Raw genomic sequence first — 12,230 nt, forward strand, 5'->3', positions numbered from 1 at the left:
CAACTAAACGTAAAATACAAATTACAAAAACCTCCTAAAAATATAATTTACGCTCAATCTTTGCATTTCTCCATTATTTTTTGAGGCAAAGATAATTGATTGTAATAGAGAGGTAAAGTCTAAGAAAAATACGTGCCCCTTAGTTTGACATCCTAAACAGATGGCGCTGCACTGGGCCATATGTTTTGCGGTCACTGAATTGACAATCGTCATCTTTTGACAGTCAGAGTTAGCGCCATATCGTTTACCGGTCAGATTGGAGCACGAAATTGTCTTAGATTATACAGATCCTACTCAACCAATGTAAATTTGAAATAGAGAGTTACTGTCGTGGTAAATTATGTACCTACCTACAGTACATTTTCTGCCATCTTTCGACAGACGATTAAAAATGTTAGGACGCCATTTCACTTTGGTCATCAATCATTCTTTCACTGATATGTGTTAACTTGTTAAATATTGATACTAACGCCATCTACTCGAGAGTAGGATAAAGGTTACGGCGCCATCGCTCGAAAAGATTGCACCATACCTTTGGCCTATAATAGTCGAGTTGATGGAGTTAATATTAATATTTAATACATTTAAGCTACGTAATTTACTTTGACAATCCGTCTCTATGCACTCAATTCTCTTTGGTTTTAGGTAACAGGATACCCGAAGACATGGACGAAAGAAGACGTCCTCGACGCAGTGCTAGACTGCGTGAAGGGCAAGAGCTTCATACCGCTGTTCATAGAGTTCACGTCGCAAAGATGCAGGTTCCTTGTCATCCGCTGCCACTCTGCGTTGGTCGCCATACATAAAGTGGGGTTCTGCATACGCAAGGTACGTTATACATATTTATTCATATTATACCGGGTGTCCCTAAAACCAATGGCAAGACTTTAAGGGCTTATAGAACAGCTACAAGATTAAGCAAATTTAATTTAATGAAATGAATTAATATAAATCCTTATGATGATGAACCCTTAATAAAAATCTCATAGTTTTTGAGATATCGGCATTTTTATATAACTTTTTTAATTAGGATTCTTATAAAAGTGGCAATATTTCTAAACAAGAACATTTTTGAAATCGGCGACACAAAATTAACATAATTGAAGTAAAATAAGATATATTTCTGTCGCCCTAGTCAAAAAGGATACAAGTCTCGCGTAGCTTAGGTCTAAAAGGGCATAAGTGCTACACGGACCTTACACCCTTTTATACCTGCGCTGCCCGAGACTTGTACCCTTTTTCACTAGAGCCACAGATTTTGTATTTTGACCTGTTATAAATGTTTCGTCTTTCGTCACACTGTATCACTGTGTTTCGCTTAATTTATTGCATTAATTATTGTGACAATAATATTATTCTCAATTTTATAAAGGATGACGTCGAACTAACGCTGAGCATATCGCTCACAGACACAGGACTGAACCAAATAGATCTGATCCCTCGCCTGGTCTTACGCAGAAGACTGATGATCATGTCAGACGAGACCAACGTCGACCTCACCGAGTTCCTCATTGAAAAGGGTAAGAGATCAAAAAAAAAACTTTTCATCTCATTAAAAAGAGGTAAATGCCACCATCATGAAGGCATGGAACGGATCCCTGCCAGCCCCTGCGATTCCCTATTATACGCGCTTCAAAACACCCCTTCCATAGGTTGTAACTACTGTCATATAAAATACCTGCACCAAGGAAGGCCGGTTTTTTAAGCCTACTTTCAAAATTTCATACTTTTAGTGTGTATGGGCTCAAATTTTTCCTCCATGTTCGCTACCATATAAAATTCCAAGTTGATATTAAACATAATAAAAAGAATGATGGGCCTTTGGTTGGACCTTGCGAAAGAAAAAGTAACCAATAAATACCTCCGGTACCCGAGACTAGATTCTAACCAGCGTCGTCGCGGCTGACGCCACAACTGTAGAGAACAGTTCTAAATACATACTTATTGCTATTTTTTCCAGATGTGAGCCACTTCGTGTATTTCCCTCTAAACCGTCCTACGAACCAGATGGAACTGATCCAGCTGCAAAGCGCCGTGACGTGGGAGCACCTCACCGAGCTCAACCTGTCTCGGAACAGGCTCACGTGAGTACCAACTACCGACAGCACTAAGGTGTGCCTTATATCTTCGTGATAAGGTTTACATCAGCTCAACATGTGAGACACTTCGTGTATTTCACTCTAAACCGTCCTACGAACCAGATGGAACTGATCCAACTGCAAAGCGCCGTGACGTGGGAGCACCTCACCGAGCTCAACCTGTCTCGGAACAGGCTCACGTGAATACCAACTACCGACAGCACTAAGGTGTGCCTTATATCTTCGTGATAAGGTTTACATCAGCTCAACATGTGAGCCACTTCGTGTACTTCCCTATAAACCGTCCTACAAACCAGATGGAACTGATCCAGCTGCAAAGCGCCGTGACGTGGGAGCACCTCACCGAGCTCAACCTGTCTCGGAACAGGCTCACGTGAGTACCAACTACCGGCAGCACTAAGGTGTGCCTTATATCTTCGTGATAAGGTTTACATCAGCTCAACATGTGAGTGTGTGAATAGGCTCACGGGCGTACCAACCACCAATAGACCTGCTAGAGTTAGGCCAAGATAACTGCAACGATTTTGACAGCGCAGACTGTGCAAGCGTTATTTAAACGTCATAATTTCATAGAAGTTTGACATTTAAAATAACAACTATCAACGCGCAACTCCTTACATCTTGGGATTCTTGGGCGACTCCAAGTATGCTCCCGCCTGTTTTTGCCGCCGCCACCGTCGCTGGTCGCGCAATGTCGTGGCCGGGCCGTCATGCTAGTCAGTCAGCAGCACTCTACAAGATGGCCGATAAATGCAAAAAGTGACACTAAGGCCCACTTGCACCATTCCACTAACCCGGGGTTAAGCAGTTAAACCTAGTGTCAAATTGTACTGGTAACCATGGTAACTCCAGGTTTAACCGGTTAACCCCGGGTTAGTGGAATGGTGCAAGTGGGCCTAAAACATTGATTCACCCTTCTCACAAATGTCTTTTCTTCCAGTGCCATTGACGGGTTCGACCTCCACAAGAACACGCCACGCCTCAAACGGCTCGACCTGTCCCACAACTACCTGGAGAAGGTCACCCTGCTGCTACCTATTCGCGACCTACCGCTCCGCTCGCTCAGGTAGGATGAAAACTGACATAGTTTTGAAAAAAAAAAACAAATCTTTATTTTCAGGCAACTATTGCCCAATAAACCTTAAAACTAACATGTTATAAAAATATACCTCAAGACTAAATAATTACCACAACTACCTCAAAATAAATAATAAATACCTCAAGACTAAATAATAAAAAAAAAGACATTTTTGATACAAGCTTTTATCACTGACTGTAGTTTTCTTTCAACAGATACCCCGTATATTTTAATTTATTTTTTTACAACTATGGCCTGGATGCGAGTACTTTAAGCCAAGTCTTTATTTTACTTTAGAATTTATGATAGGAGAGGTTAAAATTAATCATAATATGATGATGTATATTATACATATCATTCATATTGGAGTACCTACCTAGTCATGTATTTTAAGATTTATTGGCAGTTGTATTTATAAATGTTGCCATTTTTTTTTCATGTAAGTAAATGTTTTATTGAGGCCTACTTGCAGTTTTTTTTTCTTTTTTGAATTTCAGACTTGAGGGCAACCCGCTGTGTCGCGACTACATCGATCCTGCCCACTATATCAAGGTCGTTAGGATGATGTTCCATGAGGTCATGGAGTTGGTAAGTTTATTCATTTATTGACCCCCTTATTTTAAAACTTAGCAAATTCTTATAGACATCTGTTAAATTTTGTCTCATTCCAACAAACGGAAATGTCAAAATGACGGATTATCAACGTTTTGTTAGATTTGATACACGTTATTGTGCAAAATACAAAAATCATATACAAACTTAATGCTTAATTGCATTTTAGCGCTTATCTTAATACGCAACTTAACAATCCAAAAGTATCTATTTGAAAAACTATCGTTTTTTTCTGTAAGTAGCATAGTTTAGACTTTACCGCCATCTTTTGGCAAGGCTTAGTAATTAGCATAAATACAAGGTAACTCTATGAGACGTCATCAACTTTGTTTGCCCAGCCCACCACTAGATGGCGCCACTGTCACTAATCACTGAAATTATTACGATTTTGTTCATTTATTTCAAAGAATAATCATTTAAGTAAATTAATAAGTCATGTATCTGATAGCTATTAAGATATACTACCCATTTTATACGATACAATCGCTATTTACTGGTATTTACATATTTTAAAATACAAAAATCGTAACTCGCGCTTACGAAGTTTTGGATGTTGGTTAGTATATATAGAAATGGATGTCAATGCTAAGTGTACTTGCTTCGGCAGTACATATACTAAAATTGGAACGATACAGAGAAGATTAGCATGGCCCCTGCGCAAGGATGACACGCAAAATCGTGAAGCGTTCCACATTTTTTGGATATTTTCCCTTTGAGATAATGAATATTTTGAATATATACCTACTTGTTATTTTAAGCGCATTTTCAACTGATACAAAAAGAGGGGTGATATTTAACGTCAATGTCTGTCTGTCTGTGGTATCGTAGCTCTCCAACGGATGGACTGATTTCGATGTGCTTTTTTTTACGTGAAAGTGAGTTTCCTTGCGAGGTTCGTAGCTATGTTTGATAGAAATCAAGAGTATCAGCTTTTTTCCTGAATAATGTAAGGCATATTTGGCATAAAATGATATACTGTAGGGCTAGGGGGTTTATAATTTAAGGGCCCGAGCACACTTAGCGTCTTTCGAGCGTCGTCGTCGAGTAAACGCCCGTGCAGCGCCGACGCAAAGTTCACTAGCGTCTTTCGGACGCGGCGTCAATGGCGTTTGTCGAGCGTCGGCGTTTTGTCAGCGCTCGCACAACGTCAGTGCGGCGGACAGAGCGCAACGCAATCCACCGCACCTAATACTTGTACTAAAGGTTTCTTATTTTTCCCATAGGATGGTGTCCGTATCACTCTAAAAGGCGACCTGCCATCAATGAGACGCAACTACTTGCCGGAGGCCGCGGCGGCCGTCGTCGAGAAGTTTCTAGAAACGTTCTTCCCCCTGCTCGAGGCGGGCTACGACGACCGAGCCGCGATCGAGGACTTATATGACAAAGAGGCTGTCTTGACTATCACGTTTAGATATAAGTTACGTGAGTATTGATTTTGATACTTTTGGGATATGGGTGCGTAGCCAACATGCCAATTATTTACGCTCCTTAGCGAACGAAACGCAACTGTTACTAGAGCAAAAGAGTAATAGAGAGACACAAAGCGTGCAGTCGTATATAGCGCAAGAGATTGTCACCTTAGGTAGGCACCCTATTTACGATTGACGAAACAACATTCTAAAACCCAGTAGAGGCGGGACAATCAAATTGCCAATTTGATCAGAAATGAAATTTGCGTCATCTCATCTAGCGCCCACGCTCAATTTAAGTTTTGTTTGTTGCAAAACCATGAATAAAATTCAAAACTCGTTAACAGGTTACGGCACAGCATTCCGGTATTTCCGGAACCTGTTCCTCCGCGCCCGGAGCCTCGAGGAGGGAGAGCAGGACAGCGTGGTGGGCGCCAGCTCCATAGCCTCGCTCATCTGCAAGTGGCCCGACATCGAGCACGACAGATACACCATCTCTGTTGACGTCATACATCATGACGTAAGTCACACTCGCCGAATGTGGCCGCTAGTTGTACAACCTCGCTCATCTGCAAGTGGCCCGACATCGAGCACGACAGATACACCATCTCTGTTGACGTCATACATCATGACGTAAGTCACACTCGCCGAATGTGGCCGCTAGTTGTACAACCTCGCTCATCTGCAAGTGACCCGACATCGAGCACGACAGATACACCATCTCTGTTGACGTCATACATCATGACGTAAGTCACACTCGCCGAATGTGGCCGCTAGTTGTACAACCTCGCTCATCTGCAAGTGGCCCGACATCGAGCACGACAGATACACCATCTCTGTTGACGTCATACATCATGACGTAAGTCACACTCGCCGAATGTGGCCGCTAGTTGTACAACCTCGCTCATCTGCAAGTGACCCGACATCGAGCACGACAGATACACCATCTCTGTTGACGTCATACATCATGACGTAAGTCACACTCGCCGAATGTGGCCGCTAGTTGTACAACCTCGCTCATCTGCAAGTGGCCCGACATCGAGCACGACAGATACACCATCTCTGTTGACGTCATACATCATAACGTAAGTCACACTCGCCGAATGTGGCCGCTAGTTGTACAACCTCGCTCATCTGCAAGTGGCCCGACATCGAGCACGACAGATACACCATCTCTGTTGACGTCATACATCATGACGTAAGTCACACTCGCCGAATGTGGCCGCTAGTTGTACAACCTCGCTCATCTGCAAGTGGCCCGACATCGAGCACGACAGATACACCATCTCTGTTGACGTCATACATCATGACGTAAGTCACACTCGCCGAATGTGGCCGCTAGTTGTACAACCTCGCTCATCTGCAAGTTGTCCGACATCGAGCACGACAGATACACCATCTCTGTTGACGTCATACATCATGACGTAAGTCACGCCAAATACAAAACCGCCTAGTTTAGTTTAATTTCTTTATTGGTAAAAAATATTTTACAGGTGACACAAGGTACATTTGAAATAAGATAGTTATTTTACAATTCTAGATAAAAATAATTACCTTGGTCAAAGTTTACAAATCTCTAATTAATGAATAATGATCGTGCAATAATTGTTAATACAGTAAAATTTTAATCTTCTCTTTCATGAAGTCGTCAACAGAATAACATGCTTGGTCTAGACATTTGAGTTTTTTATTGAATATTGAATCGCTTAGCTCGCCTGGGTCAGTCACTGAACGACCTGACTTTAGCCTACATTATTTGATCATATAATGTTTTAAACTATCCTCAACTGGCTTAAGGAGTCATTTGAGGGTAAATTTTGTTTACTTTTAGTATAGACGTCTCGCTACGGCGTGTAGGCATAGAATTGAAATGATAACTTTTTGGTGAAGCCTATTTACGGTTGAGGTTAACAGAAAGCATTTCTTATACAAATAAATTGAGACTAACTAATAAGTTTAATTAATCATCAGTTGCCTTCAATGTTATATATTTTCCATAATGTCAATATCGAGAGAGGAAACTGGGGACTACGTTTGTACGGAGAACAGTTCGTCCCCTTTCCTCTTAACTTCTGATTTTCAACAGGACTTCACAACAATCCTCCGCTTGGGCGGCGTACTGAAGCTCACAGCCAAGTCCTTAGCCGAGGACGAACACCTCCTAACGTTCACCAGAACCGTGGTGCTGCACTCGAAGAACGGGGCGGAGTATAAGATCACCAACGAGATGCTGTACTGGGACGTGCCGAGAGAAGAGGTCACCAGGACTGCCTTCAATATTACCACGGTAAGAACGATCCTACGCCTTTTGGCGAAGTAGGTCACATTCTTTAGAAGCCGAAGTAATCTTATTCTCAAGCTCACAGCCAAGTCCTTAGCCGAGGACGAACACCTCCTAACGTTCACCAGAACCGTGGTGCTGCACTCGAAGAACGGGGCGGAGTATAAGATCACCAACGAGATGCTGTACTGGGACGTGCCGAGAGAAGAGGTCACCAGGACTGCCTTCAATGTTACTACGGTAAGAACGATCCTACGGTACGCCTTTTGGCGAAGTAGGTCACATTCTTTAGAAGCCGAAGTAATCTTATTCTCAAGCTCACAGCCAAGTCCTTAGCCGAGGACGAACACCTCCTAACGTTCACCAGAACCGTGGTGCTGCACTCGAAGAACGGGGCGGAGTATAAGATCACCAACGAGATGCTGTACTGGGACGTGCCGAGAGAAGAGGTCACCAGGACTGCCTTCAATGTTACTACGGTAAGAACGATCCTACGGTACGCCTTTTGGCGAAGTAGGTCACATTCTTTAGAAGCCGAAGTAACCTTATTCTCAAGCTCACAGCCAAGTCCTTAGCCGAGGACGAACACCTCCTAACGTTCACCAGAACCGTGGTGCTGCACTCGAAGAACGAGGCGGAGTATAAGATCACCAACGAGATGCTGTACTGGGACGTGCCGAGAGAAGAGGTCACCAGGACTGCCTTCAATGTTACCACGGTAAGAACGATCCTACGCCTTTTGGCGAAGTAGGTCACATTCTTTAGAAGCCAAATTCGAAGTAACCTGTTCGCCAAACTCGCAGCCAAGTCTTTAGCCGAAGACCAACTCCTAACGTTCACTAGAATCGTGGTGCTGCACTCGAAGAACGGGGCGGAGTATAAGATCACCAACGAGATGCTGTACTGGGACGTGCCGAGAGAAGAGGTCACCAGGACTGCCTTCAATTTTACCACGGTAAAAACAATCCTACGCCTTTTGGCGAAGTAGGTCACATTGTTTAGAAGCCAAATTCGAAGTAACCTGGTCGCCAAACTCGCAGCCAAGTCTTTAGCCGAAGACCAACTCCTAACGTTCACTAGAACCGTGGTGCTGCACTCTCTAAGAACGGGGCGGAGTATAAGATCACCAACGAGATGCTCTACTGGGACGTGCCGAGAGAAGAGGTCACCAGGACTGCCTTCAATGTTTCTCTACCTAGCTGCCTACGTATTTTTGGCCTGCCCTGTATAATAATGCTGTCTTGTGTAGCGTTTTTCAATAAAAATACGTCAAGATCGAACACTTAGGGAAACGACATAAAGAAAACAAGACATAAGAGAAAATATTCCTTTTATTTACTTGACCAAAAGATAAATGTGCTGATTTATTTCTGAAATAGCTTTAAGAGCTTACCTATTCTATATCACTCACTGTATTTATACGTTAGGACTAAATAATCCCTTTACAATTGTTCTGATGCAGTTTAAAACTAAGAAATACATGGTCATATTATAAGTTAAAACTAATGTTAATAAGGAAAGTCAAGGATTCTTTTATGGAGATTTTATTACAGTTTTTACATAGGAATATACAGAGCCGATTGATTTTTAAGGCGCATCTAAAAGAGCATTATTTTACGACAATATAGCGGGCTTGATGTTAAAGACTCCAATACTTGCCATCAACAAATTGCTGTAAAAAAAGTCTGTTTAAATGCACCTTTAGGTGGATAGGTACATCTTAAATCTACTAAAGAAAACTTAATAAGGAAAGGAACTGAAGACCGGTCAGAAATAAAATAATGATGCAATTAAAATCAACTTGGCACACCAAAGTTATCTAAGGGCCTTAAAGGAGACTACTAAGTCTGTATTATCCAAAGTCTGAATGATTCTCACACGGTGTCCATGGACTCTTCGTTCGTCGCTTCAGTTTCCATCTCCATGTCCTTCTCATCGGGCCCAGAAGCATATTTCAATCGCAGTTTCTCGTAATGTAACTGCTCCTTTGGCGATACCGACGGTTTGCACTTAGACAAGGCCATTCGGAAGTCCTCGAAATTTACGTATATCTCGCCATCTAGGGTACCGTTTGCAATGTGAGTCGTGAGAGAATTAGTAGCGGCCGCTTTCACCAAGCCGGCCAGATCAGCGCCTGTGTAGCCTTCAGTTAAACCAGCGACCACTGTCAAATCTACATCCGGACCCAACTGAGGCTCTGTTCCGTTTTTGGTTAGTTTCTGTAAGATGTCAGCTCTGTCTTCTCTAGCCGGCATTCCAACGTACATGACACGGTCTAAACGGCCCGGTCGCAGCACTGCCGGGTCTATGATGTCAGGTCTGTTAGATGCAGCAAGTACGAACACCCCTTCGCGGCTCTCAATACCGTCCATTTCCGTAAGAAGCTGGTTGACAACTCGCGCCGCACCATTATTGTCGTGCGAACTTCTCCTCGGACAGAGCGCGTCAAACTCGTCGAAGAAAATTACGCAGGGCGCAGAATTCCGAGCTCGTCTGAAGCACGTCCGGACTGCCCTCTCACTCTCACCGACATACATATTCAGTAGCTCTGGCCCTTTCACGGAGATAAAGTTCACCCCGGCTTCATTAGCTACAGCTTTAGCTAGCAACGTTTTACCGCAACCCGGCGGGCCGCAGAGCAAAACGCCACTAGGCGCAGATAATCCTAGCTTCTTCAGCTGTTCAGGATACTTCACTGGTGCCAACACAGCCAGCTGCAAATCTTTGCGAACTTGATTTAGCGATCCTACGTCCTCCCAAGTCACATCTGGAACGGTAACAATACCTTCTCTTACGGCACACGGCTTAGTTGTTTTCAGTGCCTTAAGGAAGTCCTCTTGCCTTATGCAAACTCCAGCTAACTCATCAGTTGTGTAAGGCATGTTATCTTCTAGCAGACTCAGCACTTCAGCCATTGGGTCTAGGGGTTGTTTCACTTTGACAGTTTCTTGAGGCGGCTGGACAGGTTCAACAGCAATAACATCACCATTGACTTCTTGGGTGGGTGCTTCTGCATTTTCTGGTTTTGGCTCAGCTTCAGTTGGTTCTTCTGGCGTCTCTGTTGCTGCGGGCGCCTCCCCCTCATTCTCTCCATTAGGAATAGCAGTCGCGGCAGCAGCAGCAGCAGCAGCAGCAGCTGCTTCTTCTCTGGCCTTGCTTTCCTCTTTTTCCTCTTCTTTGGCAATCTCCTCATCCTCTGCTGCGCGAATTTCTATAAAAATTCTCTTGACAGCATAAGTGCTTGCTTTATTCACAAGGGCTTGCAGATCGGCACCAACAAAACCAGGTGTGATTTGAGCTAGATGGTTCACATCAATATCATTGCCCAGTGTCATGTTCTTACATAATATACCAAGGATTTCCTTTCTAGCTTTTAATGTGGGTATGCCTAAAGTTATTTCTTGTTCAAGTCGCCCAGCTCTTCTCAAAGCGGGATCTAAGGTATCAGGGTTGTTTGTGGCAGCAAGAACTAAGATAGATGCATTGATTTCACCCAAATTATCTAAGCTAGCAAGTAACTGAGCTACCATTCGCTTTTCCATGTCCTTCTGAGCATGTATTCTGTTACCACATATGGCATCTATCTCATCTATGAATAATAAACTTGGGGCACAAGAAATAGCTCTTTCAAAGAGTTCCCGGATTCTTTCTTCCGACTCTCCAGACATGCCCCCGACTAACTCTGTGCCGGACACGGCAACTAGTGGCAATTGCAATTTACCAGCAATTGCATGTGCTAGTAAGGTCTTGCCTGTCCCAGGTGGACCATGAAGCAAAGCTCCTCTAGGTGACTTGATGCCCAACTCTTTATACACTTCTGGATGCTTCATATGCAGGACAAGATCACAAATTTGCGTTATAATATCTGATATACCGCCTATGTCCTCAAAACTAACCTTTACATTCTTCAATGTGCCAACTTCAGACTTTGGTTTTTGTACTGCAGGTTTATTGACCTCTGGTTTACGTTTTTTAGAACTATTTTGGTTCTGTTGCGGCCGCGGGGAGTCGCCGGCCGCCCCGCTGTTCGCCTTGCGGGTGGGGATGTGTGGTGTTATTGTGATTTGGTCGCTGATTTTCGGCAACTTGGGCGCCGCGGAGCCGTCATCGTCGCTGCTCAGGATGTCGATGGGTTCGCCAGACTTGCCGCTGTTGCGGGTCCCTGTTACTGCCGGCCGCTTCTTGTCTTGCATTTTGTACATTTGTAGTAGACGGTTATTGAGCGCACTGTTGTTTTCGTCTAGCAACTCCAAATCGGATTCCTCCTCGGAGCCTTCGGACGTAAACGCGTCGTCGAGACCGTAGCTCTGTAGAACCATCTTGTAGGCACCGCCGACGCTTTTACGGAAAGCGCTGTCGCTTCTATTAGCGTATTCACGATATCGTTCCTTCAGAGTGTGCGCCATTTGGCGGACGTCAACGAAGGTCTTGTCCACATTTTCCGCAAGATAGTTCTTGACCCGCGACACCATAACCGGGTCATTAAACATCTGACCCCCTTGTTTCTTCATTTTAATTCAATTGAGATTACGCGAATACTGTTGCTATTTTGTTTCCTTCGCAACGTTTGACAGCGGCGTGCGTGCGTGCGTCGCCGAATCGATGGAAATTGTGAGTCCGGTTAATACACGACCAAATAATGTACAGCCCAATAATAGGCGTCCACTTTTTTGGATGCGTATTATTGGGTTGTACACTACTGCCCTGTTCAAAGAGTGGCTTCGTATTATTGGCACGGACCGAGCTTGTAC

The 12,230-nt window shown here is 43.7% G+C and overlaps 2 protein-coding genes and 1 non-coding gene across 3 annotated transcripts in view; 2 read left to right on the plus strand and 1 right to left on the minus strand.

The window, feature by feature from the left end:
• LOC134671234 (nuclear RNA export factor 2-like) overlaps positions 1-12,230 on the plus strand; it is a 47,440-nt gene that overhangs the window by 4,147 nt on the left and 31,063 nt on the right. Inside the window, exons 5-12 of the mRNA XM_063529032.1 lie at positions 646-828; positions 1,373-1,520; positions 1,961-2,084; positions 3,040-3,165; positions 3,675-3,765; positions 5,013-5,211; positions 5,546-5,718; positions 7,285-7,485. Coding sequence (XP_063385102.1) covers positions 646-828; positions 1,373-1,520; positions 1,961-2,084; positions 3,040-3,165; positions 3,675-3,765; positions 5,013-5,211; positions 5,546-5,718; positions 7,285-7,485 — 1,245 coding nt within the window. The remainder of the gene's footprint in view (positions 1-645; positions 829-1,372; positions 1,521-1,960; positions 2,085-3,039; positions 3,166-3,674; positions 3,766-5,012; positions 5,212-5,545; positions 5,719-7,284; positions 7,486-12,230) is intronic.
• Positions 4,381-4,487, plus strand: LOC134671628 (U6 spliceosomal RNA). The gene has a single exon (XR_010099237.1). It is a non-coding gene; the product is annotated as a U6 spliceosomal RNA (small nuclear RNA).
• Positions 8,793-12,098, minus strand: LOC134671228 (nuclear valosin-containing protein-like). The gene has a single exon (XM_063529027.1). It carries the CDS (start codon positions 11,988-11,990, stop codon positions 9,354-9,356), a length of 2,637 nt encoding a protein of 878 aa, XP_063385097.1. The 5' UTR covers positions 11,991-12,098; the 3' UTR covers positions 8,793-9,353.

Source organism: Cydia fagiglandana, chromosome 15 (assembly GCF_963556715.1).
Source record: "Cydia fagiglandana chromosome 15, ilCydFagi1.1, whole genome shotgun sequence".
Lineage (NCBI taxonomy): Eukaryota > Metazoa > Arthropoda > Insecta > Lepidoptera > Tortricidae > Cydia > Cydia fagiglandana.

Coding starts and splice junctions, on each gene's coding strand:
- LOC134671228 (XM_063529027.1), bottom strand. CDS start 11,990: ATGAAGAAACAAGGGGGTCAGATGTTTAATGACCCGGTTATGGTGTCG.